The sequence below is a fragment of the Oncorhynchus tshawytscha genome, linkage group LG28 (genome assembly GCF_018296145.1).
Source record: "Oncorhynchus tshawytscha isolate Ot180627B linkage group LG28, Otsh_v2.0, whole genome shotgun sequence".
Classification (NCBI taxonomy): domain Eukaryota; kingdom Metazoa; phylum Chordata; class Actinopteri; order Salmoniformes; family Salmonidae; genus Oncorhynchus; species Oncorhynchus tshawytscha.
In genome coordinates, this window is record NC_056456.1 from 33,245,802 (window position 1) to 33,272,954 (window position 27,153).

At 43.8% G+C, this 27,153-nt stretch overlaps 2 protein-coding genes across 3 annotated transcripts in view; both read left to right on the forward strand.

Moving 5' to 3' along the window:
* Nucleotides 1-513: 513 nt before the first annotated feature.
* On the forward strand, nucleotides 514-4,886 carry LOC112227123 (nucleolin). Its single transcript, XM_024391969.2, has 14 exons — nucleotides 514-671; nucleotides 1,036-1,096; nucleotides 1,180-1,281; nucleotides 1,473-1,529; nucleotides 1,651-1,734; nucleotides 1,832-1,955; nucleotides 2,061-2,197; nucleotides 2,297-2,423; nucleotides 2,526-2,668; nucleotides 2,882-3,011; nucleotides 3,191-3,327; nucleotides 3,449-3,575; nucleotides 3,660-3,892; nucleotides 4,544-4,886. Exons 1-14 carry the CDS (start codon nucleotides 555-557, stop codon nucleotides 4,573-4,575), a joined length of 1,611 nt encoding a protein of 536 aa, XP_024247737.1. The 5' UTR covers nucleotides 514-554; the 3' UTR covers nucleotides 4,576-4,886.
* An 8,582-nt stretch (nucleotides 4,887-13,468) lies between these two features.
* Nucleotides 13,469-27,153, forward strand: part of LOC112227124 (polyamine-transporting ATPase 13A3) — a 45,001-nt gene continuing 31,316 nt past the window's right edge. For both annotated transcript variants that reach the window (XM_042307832.1, XM_042307833.1), the window contains exon 1: nucleotides 13,469-13,746. The gene's annotated coding sequence lies outside the window, so the exon portion shown is untranslated. The remainder of the gene's footprint in view (nucleotides 13,747-27,153) is intronic.

The following is a 27,153-nucleotide window of genomic DNA, read 5'->3' on the forward strand; positions in this document are numbered from 1 at the left end:
TGTAAAGTCAGAGCAGACCTGTATGCCCTTTAAAACCGTATCTTAGTTACTCTATACATTTAAAAAAAAAACAACACAGCTTTCAGTCTTCTTCGTAAGTTTGTAAACAAAACAAGTCTTCTGGTCATATAAGAACAAACTAATAAATTGAAGTACCTGAGTATTCCGAAAAATAGTCACCTGATATGCATAACCTTACATTAAGACCAAAAAGCTTATTTGAGTCAAGCTTTGTGGCTGTGCTATCTAGTGGAGACCTTAAATAACCACTGTGTGTGTAAATGACTGGTAATTGCAATCTGGAATCATTGGGACGTCCATGCCCTAAACCCTTTATTTTATTTAACTAAAAACCCTTAACCCCTACACTTACCCTAACCCAGTGTTTCCCAAACTCGGTCCTGGGGACCCCAAGGGGTGCATGTTTTGTTTTTTGCCCTAGCACTACACTTCTGATTCAAATGCACAACCCTTAATTGCCGTAAGGACGTTCCAAGGATCCCAAATATCCCCGTCAAAATTTCAAACCATATCCGGGCGTTAGGTCAACTTGCATGCCGGGAAAGAAAGTATTTAATCGCTGCTCCCCACATGTGAATAGTCGTGTTCGCTGCACAGCAACGTTAGCAGAAAGAAAAGAATACGCAGAAAACATGGCAAAGTCAGGCAAAGTAAGAATGACATCTAAAATACACTTATTATTAAAGGCGAACTGGCTCACTGCAGTTAGTCTCACACGGCCACACGTGAAATGACATTGTTGAACGCTAGCTAATTAGCTAAGTTAACGTTCGGTAGCTATTGCTGAACTCCAATGTTACTCTGCCTAACTGTGTGTTCATGGAATGTTTAACTAGCAACTTTGTATCACAGTTTACTTGAAACATGTGTTCAACGTAATGAGTTATAATGTATCTATTTCGAATGCTCAGTATCGGCCTGTTCTGTTTGATTGACGATGATTAATCAATCACCAAAGTCCACACCATGACGTGAAATGTACTGAAATGCTCATTCCCCCAAAATGCTTTATAGACAACCCAATTAAAGACCTCTAAAAAGAGAACTGGAAAGATCAGCGAAGACAATAACTCTGGTAAGTGTGCCAGTGTAACTTTGGCAATAAATACAATTATAATGACATTAAATCAGCCTTTGATATAACATGATACCTTGCAGAGGTTCAGACTGATTCTCCAGCATCAACAGAGGAAGCTGCCACTACTCCACAGGTCATCGTTTCCACAGAACCTGAAGAGAACAAGGTCAAAGATGCCCCAGGTAGCAAATGCTTTGAGGGGTGGTAAGACGCGTAGACTGTATATCTGCGTATGACATCAAGTCCCAACATGTAGCCTAATTGGAATGGTGATAATGTTCATATGAAATTTCTTAAATACAAAACACAAAAGAAACAATATGTTTTTAAATTCAGTAGGTATTTCCAATGTCAATTAATATTGTTTGTGTAGCTTCAGAAGCGGAACAGATGGACACAACTGCTGATGCGAAAAAGGTTCAAGTCCAGGGTGAGGTCAAAGAACAGAACGGAATTGTAACCAATATTTGCCAGATGTAACCCATTAGTTGTTTTTCATCAGGGTATCTATGGAATAGTGTTTTAATACATCTCTGCATTTCTCTCTCCAGCTGTTGCAGCAGCCCCAGTAAAGAGAAAAGCGGAAGCAGAGGATGAGACTTCTCCAGCGAAGAAAACAAAGTGCATTAATGATGGTACGATTGTGAACAGCAGTAAATATCACCCCCTCTGTTTGAGCGATTGATGGTTTCAGTGTGCTAACATGCATCTTGTGTTTATTTTATTTTGAAGGTTTTTGTCTTTTTGTTGGAAGCTTGAACACATCTAAGACAGTGGAGGAAATTAATGATGCCTTGGCAAACTTCTTCACATCGCATAGTCTGTTGTTTCAGGATATTCGAGTGGACATTACAAAGTGAGTACTTGGCATTGTTATGCACTGCTTACACTTAACCTCTACAAATGTTTGTAGATTTCTTCATGATACAGATTCTTCCCCATGTTTTTGTGCATTCTGTAGGAAATTTGCATATGTCGACTTTGACACAGAGGAAAACTTGACAAAAGCCCTTGAGCTGAATGGGGAGAAGATCCTGGACCGAAAGATGAGGCTAGGCAAGGCCAAGGTCAAAGACCCCACAGTAGATGACAAAAAAGGTACTAGTCTCATCTTGAGTGAGTTATCCTTGCTACTGTTATATGAGTCATTTCTAGAATTGATTGATTTCCATGTAGTGACAGTCTTTTTCCTCACAGCTAAAGATGCCAGGACCTTGTTTGTCAAGAATATTCCGTTTGCAGCAACAAAGGAGGACTTGAGGAAAGTCTTTGACACCGCTGTCGAAATCAGGTTTCCTGGAGGCATTGGCACCCCAAGCAAAGGGTGAGATGCAGTGTCCATTTGATATTTACGTGAAATGGCTAGTTATGTCTATCCCAGGATTCTGTTCTAAACACGTCTATTGCATCTATTTCGTTGTGACAGAATTGCCTACATGGAGTTCGAAACGGAGGCCACTGCTGAGAAAGTGCTGGAGGAGAAGCAGGGGATTGATGTCCAAGGCCGTGTAATCGTTATTGACTTTTTGGGAGAAAAGAGCCTACAACAGAAAATAATCAAAGCTCCAGGTAAAGATGCAAAGAAATGAGGTCAATGGGAATTAAATTACTGTAGAAGCACAAGGTATTTGATTAGCTAGCTATATGGGTAGTCATGTTGCTCATTAGCATCTTCAAGATTAAAGTATGTTGTAATTCAGTGATTAGTTGAGACATCTTGTTTATCATAGTTCTCTGAAAAGTGAATGAAGTTAATGTGTTCTCAAATGTTCTGTTCCATAGCTGAGGCCACACCAAATAACGAATTACTGGTGACCAACCTGGCTTACGCTGCAAAAGAGGATGCCCTGAAGGAAATCTTTCTCAAAGCAGTCAGTGTCAAGATACCACAGAGCAATGGTAAACCGAGAGGGTGAGTGAAGACGCATGTTGTTGCTGCATCTGCTTTGTTGACCTCTATTGAAAATGTTGAATGCCATCAAATTGCAAAAACATTTTTTTGAATTAAATGATTAAGTATTCATGCGATTAATTTCATGTTCTGACTGGAAATAATTAAATTGTGACAATTAGGCCTTTTTCTTTCAAAAGTCATGCCTTCATTCAGTTTGAAAGTGTGGAAGATGCCAAAGAAGCCCTGGAATCATCGTTAAACAAAGAGATTAGTGGAAGAGCCATCAGAGTAGAGTTCAGCCAGAAGAGGCCAGAAGGTGACAAAGGGAACACTGGTAAATATTACTTAGACTTGCCCAGTGAACGTCTCATAGCAGAGAATTGGTTGGCAACTCATTTGAAGTTGTTTGGCTGTGTGATCATGCATACTTCTGTAATGTGTGTGCTCTCTTGTAGTTCCTTCGAAGACGTTGATGGTCAGGAATCTTGCCAAGGAGACGAGTGAGGAGACTTTGAAAAGTGTCTTTGAAGGTGCCATTGAAGCTCGAGTCACCAAAGACAAGGAGACTGGCATATCTAGAGGGTATGTGGTGAAAAATGTCCCCCTTCAAATCACATTTTTACATTCAGATTTCCTTTGAATACTCACAGTTGGCCACTTCTTAAGGTTTGGCTTTGTGGACTTTGAGAGCCCAGAGGTCTGTAAGGCTGTCAAGGATGCCATGGCAGACCTACAGATTGATGGGAGCAAGGTGACCCTGGTCTATGCCAAACCCCCGGGTGAAAGAGGATCTCGTGGAGAAGGAGCGGGCTCGAACATGCGTTACGGAGAGAAACCCAGGGCTAGAGGTGGCTCTGGAGGCAGGGGCAGAGGTAGAGGCTCCAGAGGTGGACGAGGAGGTGAGATCATCTAGGTCAGGGATGGTTAACTGGCGGCCCACCTTTTGTAGGCCCGTAGATCAATTTCCACCAGGAGGAACTCAGCTGGGGTCTCAACTTACTGTTGAGAGTTAGAGTGATAGAATACACAAGGTCCAATTGGGTTGTGTGTCAGATGTTTTTCTATTATGTCAGCCATTCTTTTTTTAGAATGATAAATTTAGTCTAGCGGCCTGCTATCTAAATTTATGGGGGGGAGGGGGGGACTATTAACATTTCTCTCCGCACCATGGCAAAATGTCAGGAAATTAAAGATTCACTATGCGGAACTAGCAAGTATAGTGTAGAGAATCATTCTACCATCTTAAACCACTGAAATATATTTTCCATTAGCAGAATTTTACTTGGGGCCCACAAAAGGCTAGGGCCAACTCTTACTGCTTGTGTGGGTATGGATGTGGGTAAGCAGATACAAGCGCGCAACTGTGGCCCCTTGTGATAAGTTCAGATTTTTTTTTTGGGGGGGGTTGCTATAGGTTGAATTGAAGTTGCAAAACTGATGAGGACATGTCAATTGATACTTCATACTCAATGTATTCTCTTTACTCCACTTGTATCTACCAACAATTCTACCAGCGTTGTAAGATGCTTTCGTTTGTTATTGTTTTTCAGGCAGAGGTAGTGGCGGCGCAAAGAGGACTTAAAAAAGAAAAGAAGTAAAGGAAGGAGCTTTTTATTTTTTACAATGGAGAGCTGTTGCAGCTCTATTTCAACGTCTTCATTTCCTGACAAGTTTGTGATGGGCACCTAACGATAATCAGAAACAAACCAATTTGTTTAGAGATATATGTGAAAAGTTTCTACCACGTTGTTCATACATAATGGTGAAATGTCTGACACATTGTACTGTACGTGTAACGTTTTTGTCTGTTTTACTTTAGTTTACCTTTTTAATTGTTAATTTCATGTAAAGACTTTATTGAAGGCTGGGCAATTAAAAGGTCCCCAAATTTCAGATTTTCTGTTTTTTTTCTATTTTGTCTTTTTTAGGGGAGCTTTTGTTTTGTTTGAGACAAATTCTTTCTTAAAAAAAATAATGTATACATTGTACAAATAATTTAGGAACACCTGCTCTTTCCATGACAGATTTCACCTGGTCAGTCTATGATCACTTGTTAAATTCTTCAATCAGTGTAAATGAAGAGACCGTTTTAAAGAAGGATTTTTAAACATTGAGACATGGAGTGTGTTTGTGTGCCATTCAGAGGGTGAATGGGCAAGACAAGATTTAAAACGGGGTATGATAGTAGGTGCCAGGCGCACTGTTTTTTGTCGAGATTTGCAACACTGCTGGGTTTTTTCAAGCTCTGCAGTTTCCTGTGTGACTCAAGAATGGTCCACCGCCCAAAGGACATCCAGTCAACTTGACAACTGTGGGAAGCATTGGAGTCAACATTGTAGAGTCCATGCCCTGACAAATTGAGGTGTTTCTGAGGACAAAAAGGGGGTGCTCAATATTCGGGTGTTCTGGGTGTTTTGTACACTTACTGTGTATGAAAAGTTGACTTTACCAGAATGAATGCAGACCAGAATTTAATTTGTATTCAAAACTGACATATGCTAATTATAGACTGCCTATACTGAGTGACAGTCCACTTATCAACTATCAAAAGAACAGTACTGCCATTTATGAGAAACACATTTTAGCATATTTTCCAAGAAGCTTAGCTAGAACACATTTTCAAGATATCAGCAGTTGCTTCAGTGAAAGTCTGAAGACTAGCTCGGAGCAAGCACACAACATTTGGTGAATGCACGAGTGTCTGAAGCTAAGATATGATACAGAAATATCCATTACCGTTAAGGATATCATAATGCTGAAAAAGGATACTGACAATGAAAAGAGAGAAACCAATTGGGCTTTTAAGGACAATTATGAACATGGTTTCATTTGGAAATTACAACTTTTTTTTGTACTGGCTCGGGTTAACTTTGCCACGAAATCACCCATAGATACAGTACCAGTCAAATGTTTGGAGACACCTGCTCATTCAAGGTAAAAAAAAAAAAATACATCTACATTATAGAATAGTAGTGAGTTAACAACTAAATTAACACATATGGAATAAAGTGTTAAATTTAAAATATTTAAGATTATTCAAAGCCTTTGCCTTGACAGCTTTGCACACTCTTGGCATTCTCTCAACCAGCTTCATTAGGTAGTCACCTGGAATGCATTTCCATTAACAGGTGTGCCTTGTTTAAAGTTAATTTGTAGTTTTTCTTTCCTTAATGCGTTTGAGCCAGTCAGTTGTGTTGTGACTAGGTAGGGGTGGTATACAGAAGATGGCCCTATTTGGTAAAAGACCAAGTCCATATAATGGCAAGAACCGATCAAATAAGCAAAGAGAAATGACAGTCCATTATTACTTTAAGACATGAAGGTCAGTCAATCTGGAAAATTTCATGAACTTTAATAGTTTCTTCAAGTGCAGTTGCAAAAACCATCAAGCGCTATGATGAAACTGGCTCTCATGAGGACCGCCACAGGAAAGGAAGACCCAGAGTTACTTCTGCTGCAGAGGATAAGTTCATTAGTTATCAGCCTCAGAAATTGCAGCCCAAATAAATGCTTCACAGAATTCAAGTAACACACACTTCAACATCAACTGTTCAGAGGAGACTGCGTGAATCAGGCCTTCATGTTTGAATTGCTGCAAAGAAACCACTAAAGGACACCAATAATAAGAAGAGACTTGCTTGGGCCAAGAAACACAACCAATGAACATTAGACTGGTGGAAATCTGTCCCTTGGTCTGATGAGTCCAAATTTGAGATTTTTGGTTCCAACATGTCGTGTCTTTGTGAGACGCAGAGTAGGTTAACAGATGATTTCCGCATATGTGGTTCCCACCGTGAAGCATGGAGGAGGAGGTGTGATGGTGTGCATTCTTGGTGACACTGATTTATTTAGAATTCAAGGCACACTTAACCACCATGGTTCACAGCATTCTGCAGTGATACGCCATCCCATCTTGTTTGCGCTTAGTAACACTATAATTTATTTTTCAACAGGACAATGACCCAAAACACACCTCCAGGCTGTGTAAGGGCTATTTGACCAAGAAGGAAAGTGATGGTGCTGCATCCGATGACCTGGCCTCCACAATCACCCGACCTCAACCCAATTGAGATGGTTTGGGATGAGTTGGAACGCAGAGTGAAGGAAAAGCATCCAACAAGTGCTCAGCATATGTGGGAACTCCTTCAATAATGTTGGAAAACCATTCCTCATGAAGCTGGTTGAGATAATGCCAAAAGTGTGCAAAACTGTCATCAAGGCAAAGGGTGGCTACTTTGAAGAATCTCAAATATTAAATATATCGTGATTTATTTAACACTTTTTTGGTTACTACATGATTCCATATCTGTTATTTCATAGTTTTGATTTCTTCACTATTATTTTACAATGTAGAAAATAGATTTAAAAAATACAGAAAAACCATTAAATGAGTAGGTGTGTCCGAACTTTTGACTGGTACTGTACATTTATATACATACTGAACAAAAATATAAATGCAACATGTAAAGTGTCGATCCCATGTTTCATAAGCTGAAATAAAAGATCCCCGAAATTTCCAATAGCACAAAAAGCTTATTTATTTTTACTTCCCTGTTAGTGAGCATTTCTCCTTTTCCAAGTTAATCCAGCCACATGACAGGTGTGGCATATCAATAAACTGATTAAACAGCATGATCATTACACAAGTGCACCTTGTGCTGAGGACAATAAAAGGCAACTCTAATATGTGCCGTTTTGTCACACAACACAATGTGACAGATATCTCAAGTTTTGAGGGAGCATGCAATTGGTATGCTGACTGCAGCAATGTCCAATAGAGCTGTTGCCAGATAATTTAATGTTAATTTCTTGACCATAAGCCGCCTCCAATGTCGTTTTAGATAATTTGGCCGTACATGCAACCTGGCTCACAGTAGCAGACCACATGTAACCATGCCATCCCAGGACCTCCACATCCGGCTTCTTCACCTGTGGGAGCATCTGAGACCAGCCAACCGGACAACTGATGAAACTGAGGAGTATTTCTCAAATCAAAGTTTATTTGTCACGTGCGCTGAATAAAACAGGTGTAGTAGACCTTACAGTGAAATGCTTACTTACAAGCTCTAACCAACAGTGCAATTTTAAGTAAAAAAATGGTATTAGGTAAACAATAGATAAGTAAAGAAATAAAAAAATAAACAGTAAAATGACAGTGAAAATAACAGTATCGAGGCTATATGCAGGTGGTACCGGTACAGAGTCAATGTGCGGGGGCACCGGTTAGTCTGTAATAAAGTCCTTTTGTGGGGAAAAATGTATTCTTATTTGCTGGGCCTGGCTCCCCAGTGGATGGGTCTGGCTCCCCAGTGGATGAGCCTGGCTCCCCAGTGGATGAGCCTGGCTCCCCAGTGGATGGGCCTGGATCCTAAGTGGATGAACCTGGCTCCCCAGTGGATGGGCCTGGCTCCCCAGTGGATGGGCCTGGCTCCCCAGTGGATGGGTCTGGCTCCTAAGTGGATGAGCCTGGCTCCCCAGTGGATGGGCCTGGCTCCCCAGTGGGTGGGCCTGGCTCCCCAGTGGGTGGGCCTGGCTCCCCAGTGGATGAGCCTGGCTCCCCAGTGGATGAGCCTGGCTCCCCAGTGGATGGGCCTGGCTCCTAAGTGGATGGGCCTGGCTCCTAAGTGGATGAGCCTGGCTCCCCAGTGGATGAGCCTGGCTCCCCAGTGGGTGGGCCTGGCTCCCCAGTGGATGGGCCTGACTCCCCAGTGGATGGGCCTGGCTCCCCAGTGGATGGGCCTGGCTCCTAAGTGGATGAGCCTGGCTCCCCAGTGGATGGGCCTGGCTCCTAAGTGGATGAGCCTGGCTCCCCAGTGGATGGGCCTGGCTCCCCAGTGGATGAGCCTGGCTCCCCAGTGGATGGGCCTGGCTCCCCAGTGGATGGGCCTGGCTCCCAAGTAGATGAGCCTGGCTCCCCAGTGGATGGGCCTAGCTCCTAAGTGGGTGGGCCTGACTCCCCAGTGGATGGGCCTGGCTCCTAAGTGGATGAGCCTGGCTCCTAAGTGGATGAGCCTGGCTCCCCAGTGGATGGGCCTGGCTCCCCAGTGGATGGCCTGGCTCCCCAGTGGATGAGCCTGGCTCCCCAGTGGATGGGCCTGGCTCCCCAGTAGATGAGCCTGGCTCCCCAGTGGATGGGCCTAGCTCCTAAGTGGGTGGGCCTGGCTCCCCAGTGGATGGGCCTGGCTCCCCAGTGGGTGGGCCTGGCTCCCCAGTGGATGAGCCTGGCTCCCCAGTGGATGAGCCTGGCTCCCCAGTGGATGAGCCTGGCTCCCCAGTGGATGGGCCTGGCTCCTAAGTGGATGGGCCTGGCTCCTAAGTGGATGAGCCTGGCTCCCCAGTGGATGAGCCTGGCTCCCCAGTGGGTGGGCCTGGCTCCCCAGTGGATGGGCCTGACTCCCCAGTGGATGGGCCTGGCTCCCCAGTGGATGGGCCTGGCTCCTAAGTGGATGGGCCTGGCTCCTAAGTGGATGAGCCTGGCTCCCCAGTGGATGGGCCTGGCTCCCCAGTGGATGAGCCTGGCTCCCCAGTGGATGGGCCTGACTCCCCAGTGGATGGGCCTGGCTAAGTGGATGGGCCCCAGTGGATGGGCCTGGCTCCTAAGTGGATGAGCCTGGCTCCCCAGTGGATGGGCCTGGCTCCCCAGTAGATGAGCCTGGATGAGCCTGGCTCCTAAGTGGATGAGCCTGGCTCCCCAGTGGATGGGCCTGGCTCCCCAGTGGATGAGCCTGGCTCCCCAGTGGATGGGCCTGGCTCCCCAGTGGATGGGCCTGGCTCCCCTGTGGAGCCTGGCTCCCCAGATGAGCCTGGCTCCCCAGTGGATGGGCTCCCCAGTGGATGGGCCTGGCTCCTAAGTGGATGGGCCTGGCTCCCCAGTGGATGGGCCTGGCTCCCCAGTGGATGGGCCTGGCTCCCCTGGGCCTGGATGGGCCTGGCTCCCCAGTGGATGGGCCTGGCCCCAGTGGATGGGCCTGGCTCCCCAGTGGATGGGCCTGGCTCCCCAGTGGATGGGCCTGGCTCCCCTGTGGATGGGCCTGGCTCCCCAGTGGATGGGCCTGGCTCCCCAGTGGATGAGCCTGGCTCCCCAGTGGATGGGCCTGGCTCCCCAGTGGATGGGCCTGGATGGGAGCCTGGATGCCTGGCCCCAGTGGATGGGCCTGGCTCCTAAGTGGATGGGCCTGGCTCCCCAGTGGTTGGGCCTGGCTCCCCAGTGGATGGGCCTGGCTCCCCAGTGGATGGGCCCCAGTGGATGGGCCTGGCTCCTAAGTGGATGAGCCTGGCTCCCCAGTGGATGGGCCTGGCTAAGTGAATGAGCCCCAGTGGATGAGCCTGGCTCCCCAGTGGATGGGCCTGGGGCCTGGCTCCCCAGTGGATGGGCCTGGCTCCCCAGTAGATGAGCCTGGCTCCCAGTGGATGGGCCTAGCTCCTAAGTGGGTGGGCCTGGCTCCCCAGTGGATGGGCCTGGCTAAGTGGATGAGCCTGGCCAGTGGATGGGCCTGGCTCCCCAGTGGATGGGCCTGGCTCCCCAGTGGATGAGCCTGGCTCCCCAGTGGATGGGCCTGGCTCCCAGTGGATGGGCCTGGCTCCCCATGGGCCTGGCAGTGGATGGGCCTAGCTCCTAAGTGGATGGGCCTGGCTCCCCAGTGGATGGGCCTGGCTCCCTAGTGGATGGGCCTGGCTCCCCAGTGGGGCCTGGCTCCCCAGTGGATGGGCCTGACTCCCCTGTGGAGTGGATGGGCCTGGCTGGCCCCAGTGGATGGGCCTGGCCTGGCTCCCCAGTGGATGGGCCTGGCTCCCCAGTGGATGGGCCTGGCTCCTAAGTGGGTGGGCCTGGCTCCCAAGTGGGTGGGCCTGGCTCCCCAGTGGATGGCTGCACATGCCCAGTCATGTGAAATCCATAGTTTAGGGCCTAAAGAATTTATTAAAATGGACTGATTTCCTTATATGAACTGTAACTCAGTAACATTGTTGAAATTGTTGCGAGTAGCATGTATGTTTTATATATATATATATATACTGTAGGTTTCAGTAGGTGCCCATTTTGCTAATGTTTTCTTGGTAAAAATGTCCAACCTGGTGTAAAATGTACGTGATGTGACCGTAATGATTGGAATATTACACACATTGTTATTTGATATCAATCGATTTTAGATCATGGTTAAATGTTGTAGAACACTGCCATCTCTTGGATAAGCATGATAGGGTAGTGTAAACCGATGGAAGAAAGATTTCAGAATGAATTGAAATATTTTCTTATTTCCCCCCAAGAAGACACAAAAGTATTGCATGCAAGTAGATGTAACACATTGAGATGGATGATGCAAGCCCAGTCTTTGAGGTCTGTTTTAACCAAAGATGGTGGATAAATTAAGATGTCTTACTCAGGTTGTTTACCATTGAAAAAAAGTCTACATATATATATAATTCCTTTGCTGGAGTCAATGACCAAAAGCGCCCTCTTTGGCCTTATGGGTGGAATGGTAATAATATTTTTCATAATTTCATAATTAATAACGTTTTTTTTTTAAATTGATGCAAATCTGGTGTTTCTATGTCAAACAGTTTTGTTATATTTCAGTCTTCTGTGATGTATATAAAGTGTAATATTGGGATGCAAACTCAAAATGGAATACATTTAAACTCTAAAATCTGACATGGTTCACGTTTCTTCTTCTTTTTAAGCCCATAACCATGTGTGTGAGGTGTATACTTTTGTTTCAAAGTAGATTTGTTTAAGACCACCAAGAATCACTCTGTGACCCTGATTTAGCCCACTAAAGGTCATTAAGGGGTGACTCTCACATAGACACCAATGCATAGCAGCTGGGTCTGGTCTACCTACTTCATTGACCACGTTAACATGCACACAGTACTCCGGATAATAGCTCATATCCTGGTTAAAGCTGCAATATGTAACTTTTTGGCTGATCTGACCAAATTCACATATGAGAGTTATAGATCTGTCATTCTCATTGAAAGCAAGTCTAAAAAGCGGTAGATTCTTTCTATGTATGCAATTTCTCTGCTTCCCGTTCTTTAGGTTTTGTATACCAGTTTCAAACAGCAGAAAATACAATATTTTGGATTATGGAAATTATATTTCCACAGCAGTTTAGACGCTACAATGATTCTCCACACTATACTTGCTTGTTTGCCACATAAACTGAAATTAGAATTTTAGCAAACAGAAAATGGAGGAGTGATTTCTGCATAGTGCACCTTTAAGGTTGTTTTCAGGATAAGATCTTTACATGCCCCTTTGATATCCTGCTCACCAGTATTCCTGTGGTATCCATGAATAAACAGAATATTCATAATTTGGCAGAATTGGCAGAATGTTTTTTTTTACAGGAGGTGGGGGAAAAAAGGTTTTAAGCTTCAGTCATATAGTTATTTTTCTGCTTATAATTTCTGACATTAGGTAGGCTATTTGTTAGTCAACTTGTCTATAATTAGATGCATGCAGCATATATTCTGTCATAACCTGGTGCTCTAGAATATTAAATAAAGCCTTGCTCACCATAATTATGTCATAAATCCATAGAATGAATGCATAATCAACAATCTAGTTGACATGGGTAAAGTTTACTCTTTCATTTCTGCTTCTCTCGTGGAGTGGAGACGCTGACAGGTTTTAAGGAAATGAAAAGCCTTGAAAATTATAGTATTTCAGTTTGTCTTGGATATACATTTTAGTTTAAAGTTAAATACTCAGCTTTTATGTAGCTGGAAAATAAAATCAGGGTTAGGCTACATAACAAGGTCCCTAAGCACACGTTAACATTTTCAAGAAATAAATACAATTTCTCCACTCCTGTTCCCGAGACAAAGTTGACATTTTACTGCAAGAAACACTTAATTCTACAGGAGTTAATATTATTATAGGCTACGTGTAAGGCCTTAAAGTCAGTGTCCAGACTTCAGTTACTATTCCAATTGTTACCGTTTCCGTCTGAACTTTAAAGGTGATAGCCTGCTATGCGAAACAGCCCGTGCAGACCGCGATAAACAACAGTAAACGGGATAAGACGTTTACATGCCACAGTATCGTATCTAGATAAGCATATCCCAGTCATTTTATTCAGGTTTCTCAAAACCGGGGTATATGAGCTTATTCTGGTTATTGTAAATGGGATGTTCATATGCATCAACTCAAAAACAGAATACTGGTGTGCATGTAAACGTGGTCATATGGTGCTTTCAAGACAACTGGGAACTCGGAAAAAACGAGGTAAAATCATATGATGTCATTGATCTTCAGGTCGGAAAGTATGAGCTCTAGAAACGCTCGAGTTTCGACTTGGAATTCCGAGTTGGATGACCGTTCAAAACGATTTGTGTCAATCGGACCACGTTTTTTTCCCGAGTTCCCAGTTGTCTTGAAGGCGACAACTGACTGTATATGAACCAGAAAAAATGGTAAGTTCTCGCTTCCTCTTCCGTCTGGTTTTACCCAGGGGGGTTTGACGGCGATAGGAAATAATAAGATAATGAGAGAAAATAGGCGTACGCAAAATGTGTCCTCACATCCTGTTTTTCACTTCCTCCTCAATGGTCGTGAATGAACCAGTTTCGGACGGTCTGTATGCGCATGGAATATACCACAGCACATTGTCAATATTGCACACGCGCCCTTTCTGTGGACACTTTACAGGCCACATAAATTGTGGAAGACATTTGTGCGCGGTGAAATTCCGAATCCGTATTTTTCCCGCAATATGAGTGATTTCTGATAGCAAGAGGCCAGAGGGTTCTGGTGAGTATTTTAAATGTTTATAAATAAATAAAAAATATCGAACATATAACAAGACCCAGCGAGATAAAAACATGTTGTCTTACGTCATACAGCCGTGTTACAACGTTACAACTGTAGCATGTACTATGGGGGAATGTTTGAACAGATAACGTTACACTCAAACTGTCGTGCAAGGAATCCAGAAAGCTCTAACTTTTCTTGTGTGGGATATACCAGTAGTGAAGTAACCTAATGGTAAATATTTCTCTAAACGCAGTATTTACCATGTGTGGACTTTCAAATACTTTATTGGATGGGTTTTTAAAATAGATGACAAATTGTCTAGAAATTACGATGATAATGTTTATTATTTTACTTGAAACTATTTTAAATAATAGCCACAAAAATAAAAATGTTTGCCCCTAACAGTGACTGGTGTGTACAATAGCTAGTGAAAGTTACAGCTAGATTTAAAGTGGTTGGTATTATCTCCTACTGTAACGTAGTAGACCACCATCACTGCTGGGTCGTTCCACGAAAAGAGTGCCTTTTGCGTCTCTTTGATATTTTAAGTACAACTTGTGCACCAAGCCTGTTATATTAAATGAAGTGCTCTTTATTATAGACCTCATGGATAATTCAAGAAAAAATATATTTTTATATGAATAAAGGCTTGTTCCCCCAACCGTCTTTCACTTCTAGGAAGATTTGAATCCCCAACTGTCTCCATGTTCACCATCATTGTAAAGCCCATGCTATTTTATTGCTCTGACAAAGTAATTTCTGAAGATGTATTATTCATTTCATGTGATTAGTCATTCATTTACGTCTGTCCCTCATTTTAAGGTCAACCCTGTTAGGTGAACTGAACTGTCATTTTAATATGGTGAAGCTATTCCTTCCTCTTCCCCTGAACAAATCAAATCAAATTTGTCAATTACACATGGTTAGCAGATGTTAATGCGAGTGTAGCGAAATGCTTGTGCTTCTAGTTCCGACAATGCAGTAATAACCAACAAGTAATCTAACTAACAATTCCAAAAAACTACTGTCTTATACACAGTGTAAGGGGATAAAGAATATGTACATAAGGATATATGAATGAGTGATGGTACAGAGCAGCATAGGCAAGATACAGTAGATGATATCGAGTACAGTATATACATATGAGATGAGTATGTAAACCAAGTGGCATAGTGGTGTAGGTGTCCTGGAGGGCAGGTAGTTTGCCCCCGGTGATGCGTTGTGCAGACCTCACTACCCTCTGGAGAGCCTTACGGTTGAGGGCGGTGCAGTTGCCATACCAGGCGGTGATACAGCCCGCCAGGATGCTCTCGATTGTGCATCTGTAGAAGTTTGTGAGTGCTTTTGGTGACAAGCCGAATTTCTTCAGCCTCCTGAGGTTGAAGAGGCGCTGCTGCGCCTTCTTCACGATGCTGTCTGTGTGAGTGGACCAATTCAGTTTGTCTGTGATGTGTATGCCGAGGAACTTAAAACTTGCTACCCTCTCCACTACTGTTCCATCGATGTGGATGGGGGGTGTTCCCTCTGCTGTTTCCTGAAGTCCACAATCATCTCCTTAGTTTTGTTGACGTTGAGTGTGAGGTTATTTTCCTGACACCACACTCCGAGGGCCCTCACCTCCTCCCTGTAGGCCGTCTTGTCGTTGTTGGTAATCAAGCCTACCACTGTTGTGTCGTCCGCAAACTTGATGATTGAGTTGGAGGCGTGCGTGGCCACGCAGTCGTGGGTGAACAGGGAGTACAGGAGAGGGCTCAGAACGCACCCTTGTGGGCGCCCCAGTGTTGAGGATCAGCGGGGAGGAGATGTTGTTGCCTACCCTCACCACCTGGGGCGGCCCGTCAGGAAGTCCAGTACCCAGTTGCACAGGGTGGGGTCGAGACCCAGGGTCTCGAGCTTGATGACGAGCTTGGAGGGTACTATGGTGTTGAATGCCGAGCTGTAGTCGATGAACAGCATTCTCACATAGGTATTCCTCTTGTCCAGATGGGTTAGGGCAGTGTGCAGTGTGGTTGAGATTGCATCGTCTGTGGACCTATTTGGGCGGTAAGCAAATTGGAGTGGGTCTAGGGTGTCAGGTAGGGTGGAGGTGATATGGTCCTTGACTAGTCTCTCAAAGCACTTCATGATGACGGATGTGAGTGCTACAGGGCGGTAGTCGTTTAGCTCAGTTACCTTAGCTTTCTTGGGAACAGGAACAATGGTGGCCCTCTTGAAGCATGTGGGAACAGTAGACTGGTATAGGGATTGATTGAATATGTCCGTAAACACACCGGCCAGCTGGTCTGCGCATGCTCTGAGGGCGCGGCTGGGGATGCCGTCTGGGCCTGCAGCCTTGCGAGGGTTAATACGTTTAAATGTCTTACTCACCTCGGCTGCAGTGAAGGAGAGACCGCATGTTTTCGTTGCAGGCCGTGTCAGTGGCACTGTATTGTCCTCAAAGCGGGCAAAAAGTTATTTAGTCTGCCTGGGAGCAAGACATCCTGGTCCGTGACTGGGCTGGATTTCTTCCTGTAGTCCGTGATTGACTGTAGACCCTGCCACATGCCTCTTGTATCTGAGCCGTTGAATTGAGATTCTACTTTGTCTCTGTACTGACGCTTAGCTTGTTTGATAGCCTTGCGGAGGGAATAGCTGCACTGTTTGTATTCAGTCATGTTACCAGACACCTTGCCCTGATTAAAAGCAGTGGTTCGCGCTTTCAGTTTCACACGAATGCTGCCGTTAACCCAGGAACAGTGGGTTAACAAGGCAGTTAACCCACTCTTCCTAGGCCATCGTTGTAAATAAGAATTTGTTCTTAACCAAGTTAAATAAAGGTTAAATAAATAAAAATAAAAATATACATATTGTTTTCAAATGACTGGTGTTTTGTGGTGGAAAACTGAGTGGGTCGAGCATAAAATATCAACCCTGTAACCCATAGATTCACAGGCTAGAAATGTTTCAACAGTTTCATTTTTTTGTGACGCCTGCATTCAATTGCCACTCCCTGTTGCACACAACAAGTTTTCATTCCCCCTGTCACAAGGGGATTTCTGGCTTCTTTAACAAGAAATCATCATCCCTGTTACTTTATTTGGCACTTACTCTAGTCATTAAATTTTTTTTGACCTTATTATGTAAAGTTGAACATGGGTTCTTTATGACAGAATGTTAACAAATGTTTTTTTTGACCAAGTTACACCAAATTGGTGGAATTACCCATCTATTACTTTAACTGGTGAAATAAAGATGGAAGTCCATCTCTTATGAAATCAGGGTAGTAGACATGGTTTTTATCAGTTATCCATTGCATGTTCACGTAACTTATAATAGGCAAATGAACAAAACCTCACCGGCCAAAGGCCCCCTTCTTTTGTAGGCTATATACTTAGAACCCTCACCCGACCTTAAAGTTAAGGTTTGTGAAAAGTTTGCACCCTCTATAAGCCATTATGGTTATTATCTGTCCCTATTGGTCATCTATGAACGTTTGAACATCTTGAAAAGCAATCTGGCCTTAATGGCCACATGTACTCAGCGGTCTAAGGCACAGCATCTCAGTGCAAGAGGCATCACTACAGTCCCTGGTTCATATCCAGGATGTAACACATCCAGCCGTGATTGGGAGGCCCAGCGTTGTCCGGGTTTGGCCAGGGTAGGCCGTCATTGTAAATAGGATTTTGTTCTTAAGTGACTTGCCTAGTTAAATAAAGGTTAAATAAAATGTTTAACATTTCTTTAAATTAAATCTCTACCCGGAAAAGCCCTTAGAGGGCTGACCACCCCTCGGTGCCTGGTTCCTCTTTAGGTTTCTTCCTACTGTATGTTCCTGCCAACTAGGGAGTTCTTCCTGTCCATGTGCTTCTGTATTGCTTGTTCTATGGGGTTTTAGGCTGGGTATCTGTAAAGCACTTGGACTGACAATGGCGGGTGTAAAAGGGGCTTTATACAGTGTATTTGATAATGTTCTGACTGTGAATCGTAAATTACACAAAAATGTAGTCAGGATTCACACGGATCACCATTTAAGTGACGTTTGGAGTAATTTTCTCCTTAGCTCTGCCATACAGGCTATTACTGTATTGTGATGTGTTACTGTTTGAAATAGACCGACATTGAGCACATCCAGCCTTAAAATATAGTTAAAAATGCTTCTGATACAGAATGGTCCACTATTTAAGTAGAAATGCTTAATTTTGACTAAATTAAATGACCGAACAGAAGAGTTAGATCTTGAACAAGACAAGAGGATATCACTTTTAGGCGAAGGTCACCAGCTTTTAGTAAGGACGAAGGTGAAAATAACTTAAGTAGTGTGTTTACATTCTTTCAAGCTTCTTCCACTGCCAAAAGCCTGCCTTTATTGTTGGTAGTTGGCGTCTGTAAAGAAGAGCTGACTAATCATCAACTAAATGTAAAGAAGCTAGGAAAACACCCTTATCACTGTCAGAATGTTTACACCAAAAGTGCTCTCATTTTACATGTCCTCTTCACACCAACTATATGATTTTGTTGTTGCTATCGTGATTGGTTAAGACTGTGTTACCTCTCTCCAGCCTACTTGAACCATGTTCCCTCTGGTCTAAGGGAGTAGGGCGTCAACTTAAAACCTCTTCTTGATGGAATGCAAAATCTACAAGCTGCAACAACTTTATGAAAATCTAAGTTTATTGGTCGCGTACAGCGTTTTGCAGATGTTATCGCAGGTGCAGTGAAATGCTCATCTTTCTAGCTCCAACAATGCAGCAATATCTAGCAATACAATAACAATATACACATAATCCAAAACAACAAAAAAACTAAAGAAAGAACAAGAAATGAAGACATGTCACAACGAGCAATGTCAGAGTCCGGAATATAAATATATATGTACACTACTGTTCAAAAGTTTGGGTTAACTTAGACATTTCCTTGTTTTTGAAAGAAAAGCACATTTTTGTCCATTTTAAAATAACATCAAATTGATCAGAAATACACTGTAGACATTGTTAATGTTTGAAATTACTATTTTGGGCTGAAAACAGCTGATTTTTAATGTAATATCTTCATAGACGTACAGAGGCCCATTATCAGCAAACATCACTCCTATGTTCCAATGGCACGTTGTTAGCTAATCCAAGTTTATCATTTTAAGGATAATTGATCGTTAGAAAACCCTTTTGTAATTATGTTAGCACAACTGGAAACTTGTCCTGATTAAAGAAGCAATAAAAAACTGGCCTTTAGACTAGTTGAGTATCTGGAGCATCAGCATTTGTGGGTTCGATCACGGGCTCAAAATGGCCAGAAACAAAGATCTTTCTTCTGAAACTCGTCAGTCTATTCTTGTTCTAAGAAATTAAGGCTATTCCACGTGAGAAATTGCCAAGAAACTGAAGATCTGGTACAACACTGTGTACTCCTTCCTTCACAGAACAGCGCAAACTGTTTCTAACCAGAATAGAAGGAGTGGGAGGCCCCGGTGCACAACTGAGCAAGAGGACAAGTACATTAGTGTCTAGTTTGAGAAACAGACGCCTCACAAGTCTTCAACTGGCTGCTTCATTAAATAGTACCCGCAAAACACCAGTCTCAACGTCAACAGTGAAGAGGCGACTCTGGGATGCTGGCTTTCTAGGGTAGAGTTCCTCTGTCTGGTGTCTGTGTTCTTTTGCCCATCTTAATCTTTTCTTTTTATTGGCCAGTCTGAGACATGGCTTTTTCTTTGCAACTCTGCCTAGAAGGCCAGCATCCTGGAGTCGCCTCTTCACTGTTGACGTTGAGCTAGTTTTTTTGTGGGTATTATTTAATGAAGCTGCCAGTTGAGGACTTGTCGTGCCCTCTTCACAAGACAGTTGTGTCAAAAGATCGAGAATACACATAGTCCTCGTGAGCGGCGTGGCCCACGTTGGCGGCTCTGTTTTCCTCTAAACGGGCAAAGAAGGTGTTTAGCTTTCTGAGAGCGAGGCGGGGGTGTCCTGAACCCATTCGTCTTTATTGACACAGACAGGGTTGAAGAGCTGACAGCCTTTCTTAATGGAGGTCTGAGATTAGTTTGTCAGTCAATAATGTTAGTTATTCAAATCAAATTTTATTGGTCACATGCACATGGTTAGCAGATGCTATTGAGAGTGTGGAGAAATGCTTATGCTTCTAGATCCGACAGTATCTCACAGTTAATATCTAACAATTCCACAACAAAACCTAATACACACAATCTAGTGAAGGAATGGGATGAGAACATAGTAGTATAAAATATATGGATGAGCAGTGACCGAGCGGCTAAGATACAATAGACAGTGAAGGATACAGTACAGATGAGATGAGTAACCCGAGATATGTAAACATTCTTAAAGTGGCATTAAAGTGACTAGTGTTCCATTTATTAAAGAGGCCAATGATATCAAGTCTGTAGATAGGCAGCCGCCTCTCTGTGCTAGTGGTGGCTGTTTACCAATCAGATGGCCTTGTCAATCTCTCTGTCCCAGTTTTGATGCACCTGTACTGACCTCGCCTTCTGGATGGAAGCGGGGTGAACAGGTAGTGCCGTGGGTGTTTATTGTCCTTGATGATCTTTTTTCCTTCCTGTGACATCGGGTGTTGTAGGTGTCATGGAGGGCAGGTAGTTTGCCCCCGGTGATGCGTTGTGCAGGTCGCACCACCCTCTGGAGAGCCCTGCGGTTGTGGGCGGGGCAGTTGTCATACAGCCTGACAGGATGCTCTCAATTGTGCACCTGTAACAGTTAGTGAGGGTTTTTGGTGGCAAGCCCAATTTTTTTCAGCCTCATGAGGTTGAAGAGGCGCTCTTGCGCCTTCTTCACCACACTGTCTGTGTGCGTGGACCATTTCAGTTTGTCAGTGATACACCAAGGAACTTAAAACTTTCAACCTGCTCCATTGCTGTCGCGTCGATATGGATAGGGGGGTGCTCTCTTTGCTGTTTCCTGAAGTCCACGATCATCTCGTTTGTTTTGCCTACATTGAGTGAGAGGTTATTTTCCTGAAACCACACTCCGAGGGCCCTCACCTCCTCCCTGTAGGCTGTCTTGTCGTTGTTGGTAATCATGTCTACCAGTGTAGTGTCGTCTGCAAACTTGATGATTGAGTTGGAGGCGTGCATGGCCACGCATACATGGGTGAACAGGGAGTACAGGAGAGGGCTGAGAACGCACCCTTCTGAGGCCCCAGTGTTGAGGATCAGTGGAATGAAGATGTTGTTTCCTACCTTCACCGTTGCACGGGCGGTGTCGAGACCCAGGGTCTCGAGCTTAATGATGAGCTTGGAGGGTACTATGGTGTTGAATGCTGAGCTGTACCTATTCTTACATGGGTATTCCTGTTGTCAAGATGGGTTAGGGCAGTAGGCAGTGTGATGGCGATTGCAACGTCTGTGGACCAATTTGGGCGTTAAGCAAATTGGAGTGGGTCTAGGGTGACAGGTAGGGTGGAGGTGATATGATCCTTGACTCGTCTCTCAAAGCACTTCATGATGACGGATGTGAGTGCTACGGGCGGTAGTCGTTTAGCTCAGTTACCTTAGCTTTCTTGGGAACAGGAACAATGGTGGCCCTCTTGAAGCATGTGGGAACAGTAGACTGGTATAGGGATTGATTGAATATGTCCGTAAACACACCGGCCAGCTGGTCTGCGCATGCTCTGAGGGCGCGGCTGGGGATGCCGTCTGGGCCTGCAGCCTTGCGAGGGTTAACACGTTTAAATGTCTTACTCACCTCGGCTGCAGTGAAGGAGAGACCGCATGTTTTCGTTGCAGGCCGTGTCAGTGGCACTGTATTGTCCTCAAAGCGGGCAAAAAAGTTATTTAGTCTGCCTGGGAGCAAGACATCCTGGTCCGTGACTGGGCTGGATTTCTTCCTGTAGTCCGTGATTGACTGTAGACCCTGCCACATGCCTCTTGTGTCTGAGCCGTTTAAGTGAGATTCTACTTTGTCTCTGTACTGACGCTTAGCTTGTTTGATAGCCTTGCGGAGGGAATAGCTGCACTGTTTGTATTCAGTCATGTTACCAGACACCTTGCCCTGATTAAAAGCAGTGGTTCGCGCTTTCAGTTTCACACGAATGCTGCCGTTAACCCAGGAACAGTGGGTTAACAAGGCAGTTAACCCACTCTTCCTAGGCCATCGTTGTAAATAAGAATTTGTTCTTAACCAAGTTAAATAAAGGTTAAATAAATAAAAATAAAAATATACATATTGTTTTCAAATGACTGGTGTTTTGTGGTGGAAAACTGAGTGGGTCGAGCATAAAATATCAACCCTGTAACCCATAGATTCACAGGCTAGAAATGTTTCAACAGTTTCATTTTTTGTGACGCCTGCATTCAATTGCCACTCCCTGTTGCACACAACAAGTTTTCATTCCCCCTGTCACAAGGGGATTTCTGGCTTCTTTAACAAGAAATCATCATCCCTGTTACTTTATTTGGCACTTACTCTAGTCATTTAATTTTTTTGACCTTATTATGTAAAGTTGAACATGGGTTCTTTATGACAGAATGTTAACAAATGTTTTTTTGACCAAGTTACACCAAATTGGTGGAATTACCCATCTATTACTTTAACTGGTGAAATAAAGATGGAAGTCCATCTCTTATGAAATCAGGGTAGTAGACATGGTTTTTATCAGTTATCCATTGCATGTTCACGTAACTTATAATAGGCAAATGAACAAAACCTCACCGGCCAAAGGCCCCCTTCTTTTGTAGGCTATATACTTAGAACCTCACCCGACCTTAAAGTTAAGGTTTGTGAAAAGTTTGCACCCTCTATAAGCCATTATGGTTATTATCTGTCCCTGTTGGTCATCTATGAACGTTTGAACATCTTGAAAAGCAATCTGGCCTTAATGGCCACATGTACTCAGCGGTCTAAGGCACAGCATCTCAGTGCAAGAGGCATCACTACAGTCCCTGGTTCATATCCAGGATGTAACACATCCAGCCGTGATTGGGAGGCCCAGCGTTGTCCGGGTTTGGCCAGGGTAGGCCGTCATTGTAAATAGGATTTTGTTCTTAAGTGACTTGCCTAGTTAAATAAAGGTTAAATAAAATGTTTAACATTTCTTTAAATTAAATCTCTACCCGGAAAAGCCCTTAGAGGGCTGACCACCCCTCGGTGCCTGGTTCCTCTTTAGGTTTCTTCCTACTGTATGTTCCTGCCAACTAGGGAGTTCTTCCTGTCCATGTGCTTCTGTATTGCTTGTTCTATGGGGTTTTAGGCTGGGTATCTGTAAAGCACTTGGACTGACAATGGCGGGTGTAAAAGGGGCTTTATACAGTGTATTTGATAATGTTCTGACTGTGAATCGTAAATTACACAAAAATGTAGTCAGGATTCACACGGATCACCATTTAAGTGACGTTTGGAGTAATTTTCTCCTTAGCTCTGCCATACAGGCTATTACTGTATTGTGATGTGTTACTGTTTGAAATAGACCGACATTGAGCACATCCAGCCTTAAAATATAGTTAAAAATGCTTCTGATACAGAATGGTCCACTATTTAAGTAGAAATGCTTAATTTTGACTAAATTAAATGACCGAACAGAAGAGTTAGATCTTGAACAAGACAAGAGGATATCACTTTTAGGCGAAGGTCACCAGCTTTTAGTAAGGACGAAGGTGAAAATAACTTAAGTAGTGTGTTTACATTCTTTCAAGCTTCTTCCACTGCCAAAAGCCTGCCTTTATTGTTGGTAGTTGGCGTCTGTAAAGAAGAGCTGACTAATCATCAACTAAATGTAAAGAAGCTAGGGAAAACACCCTTATCACTGTCAGAATGTTTACACCAAAAGTGCTCTCATTTTACATGTCCTCTTCACACCAACTATATGATTTTGTTGTTGCTATCGTGATTGGTTAAGACTGTGTTACCTCTCTCCAGCCTACTTGAACCATGTTCCCTCTGGTCTAAGGGAGTAGGGCGTCAACTTAAAACCTCTTCTTGATGGAATGCAAAATCTACAAGCTGCAACAACTTTATGAAAATCTAAGTTTATTGGTCGCGTACAGCGTTTGCAGATGTTATCGCAGGTGCAGTGAAATGCTCATCTTTCTAGCTCCAACAATGCAGCAATATCTAGCAATACAATAACAATATACACATAATCCAAAACAACAAAAAAACTAAAGAAAGAACAAGAAATGAAGACATGTCACAACGAGCAATGTCAGAGTCCGGAATATAAATATATATGTACACTACTGTTCAAAAGTTTGGGTTAACTTAGACATTTCCTTGTTTTTGAAAGAAAAGCACATTTTTTGTCCATTTTAAAATAACATCAAATTGATCAGAAATACACTGTAGACATTGTTAATGTTTGAAATTACTATTTTGGGCTGAAAACAGCTGATTTTTAATGTAATATCTTCATAGACGTACAGAGGCCCATTATCAGCAAACATCACTCCTATGTTCCAATGGCACGTTGTTAGCTAATCCAAGTTTATCATTTTAAGGATAATTGATCGTTAGAAAACCCTTTTGTAATTATGTTAGCACAACTGGAAACTTGTCCTGATTAAAGAAGCAATAAAAAACTGGCCTTTAGACTAGTTGAGTATCTGGAGCATCAGCATTTGTGGGTTCGATCACGGGCTCAAAATGGCCAGAAACAAAGATCTTTCTTCTGAAACTCGTCAGTCTATTCTTGTTCTAAGAAATTAAGGCTATTCCACGTGAGAAATTGCCAAGAAACTGAAGATCTGGTACAACACTGTGTACTCCTTCCTTCACAGAACAGCGCAAACTGTTTCTAACCAGAATAGAAGGAGTGGGAGGCCCCGGTGCACAACTGAGCAAGAGGACAAGTACATTAGTGTCTAGTTTGAGAAACAGACGCCTCACAAGTCTTCAACTGGCTGCTTCATTAAATAGTACCCGCAAAACACCAGTCTCAACGTCAACAGTGAAGAGGCGACTCTGGGATGCTGGCTTTCTAGGGTAGAGTTCCTCTGTCTGGTGTCTGTGTTCTTTTGCCCATCTTAATCTTTTCTTTTTATTGGCCAGTCTGAGACATGGCTTTTTCTTTGCAACTCTGCCTAGAAGGCCAGCATCCTGGAGTCGCCTCTTCACTGTTGACGTTGAGCTAGTTTTTTTGTGGGTATTATTTAATGAAGCTGCCAGTTGAGGACTTGTCGTGCCCTCTTCACAAGACAGTTGTGTCAAAAGATCGAGAATACACATAGTCCTCGTGAGCGGCGTGGCCCACGTTGGCGGCTCTGTTTTCCTCTAAACGGGCAAAGAAGGTGTTTAGCTTTCTGAGAGCGAGGCGGGGGTGTCCTGAACCCATTCGTCTTTATTGACACAGACAGGGTTGAAGAGCTGACAGCCTTTCTTAATGGAGGTCTGAGATTAGTTTGTCAGTCAATAATGTTAGTTATTCAAATCAAATTTTATTGGTCACATGCACATGGTTAGCAGATGCTATTGAGAGTGTGGAGAAATGCTTATGCTTCTAGATCCGACAGTATCTCACAGTTAATATCTAACAATTCCACAACAAAACCTAATACACACAATCTAGTGAAGGAATGGGATGAGAACATAGTAGTATAAAATATATGGATGAGCAGTGACCGAGCGGCTAAGATACAATAGACAGTGAAGGATACAGTACAGATGAGATGAGTAACCCGAGATATGTAAACATTCTTAAAGTGGCATTAAAGTGACTAGTGTTCCATTTATTAAAGAGGCCAATGATATCAAGTCTGTAGATAGGCAGCCGCCTCTCTGTGCTAGTGGTGGCTGTTTACCAATCAGATGGCCTTGTCAATCTCTCTGTCCCAGTTTTGATGCACCTGTACTGACCTCGCCTTCTGGATGGAAGCGGGGTGAACAGGTAGTGCCGTGGGTGTTTATTGTCCTTGATGATCTTTTTTTTTCCTTCCTGTGACATCGGGTGTTGTAGGTGTCATGGAGGGCAGGTAGTTTGCCCCCGGTGATGCGTTGTGCAGATCGCACCACCCTCTGGAGAGCCCTGCGGTTGTGGGCGGGGCAGTTGTCATACAGCCTGACAGGATGCTCTCAATTGTGCACCTGTAACAGTTAGTGAGGGTTTTTGGTGGCAAGCCCAATTTTTTCAGCCTCATGAGGTTGAAGAGGCGCTCTTGCGCCTTCTTCACCACACTGTCTGTGTGCGTGGACCATTTCAGTTTGTCAGTGATACACCAAGGAACTTAAAACTTTCAACCTGCTCCATTGCTGTCGCGTCGATATGGATAGGGGGGTGCTCTCTTTGCTGTTTCCTGAAGTCCACGATCATCTCGTTTGTTTTGCCTACATTGAGTGAGAGGTTATTTTCCTGAAACCACACTCCGAGGGCCCTCACCTCCTCCCTGTAGGCTGTCTTGTCGTTGTTGGTAATCATGTCTACCAGTGTAGTGTCGTCTGCAAACTTGATGATTGAGTTGGAGGCGTGCATGGCCACGCATACATGGGTGAACAGGGAGTACAGGAGAGGGCTGAGAACGCACCCTTCTGAGGCCCCAGTGTTGAGGATCAGCGGAATGAAGATGTTGTTTCCTACCTTCACCACCTGCGGGGCAGCCCGTCAGGAAGTCCAGGACCCAGTTGCACGGGCGGTGTCGAGACCCAGGGTCTCGAGCTTAATGATGAGCTTGGAGGGTACTATGGTGTTGAATGCTGAGCTGTACCTATTCTTACATGGGTATTCCTGTTGTCAAGATGGGTTAGGGCAGTAGGCAGTGTGATGGCGATTGCAACGTCTGTGGACCAATTTGGGCGTTAAGCAAATTGGAGTGGGTCTAGGGTGACAGGTAGGGTGGAGGTGATATGATCCTTGACTCGTCTCTCAAAGCACTTCATGATGACAGAAGTGATTGCTACGGGGCGATAGTCATTTATAGGATTGCAGATTTGGGGTATCTTCAGAGGTGGAAACTTTCTGTGGGAATTAACGGGAATGTATGGGAATATATGGGAATTAATATTAATACCATTTACATGTAGATGTTTTTTGCATTGGATATATTTTCCATATAAATATGGGAACAGAAACATAAACCTTTTACTTTTTATCATAAGTAGACAATTGCAAATGATTCAATGGAAATAAAAGGAAAAAATTGTTACGAATTGAAGTTCAATTAAATGAGTTGACTCTTCACATGGGATGATTTCACTGACCACTGAAAGGGAATATTGAATGATCCATCGCATCTCCCAAAAACGTTTTCATCATGCATCTGTAAAATGATAGTCTAGAAACTAAAGTTTTGGTTGTCTTTCTCTCAGGCTTCCATGTCTTCTCCCTGGACCTCCTCAATGTCCACCTCTTAAACATCAGACTCTGAGGCCTCATCTTCCCTGTCACTTTCCAACCTCGTTGAGGATGGCTCGTTGTCAGGCTCAAAAAGCCTCAAATTTGCCCAGATGGCGACCACTTTTTCAAGTCAGCCTG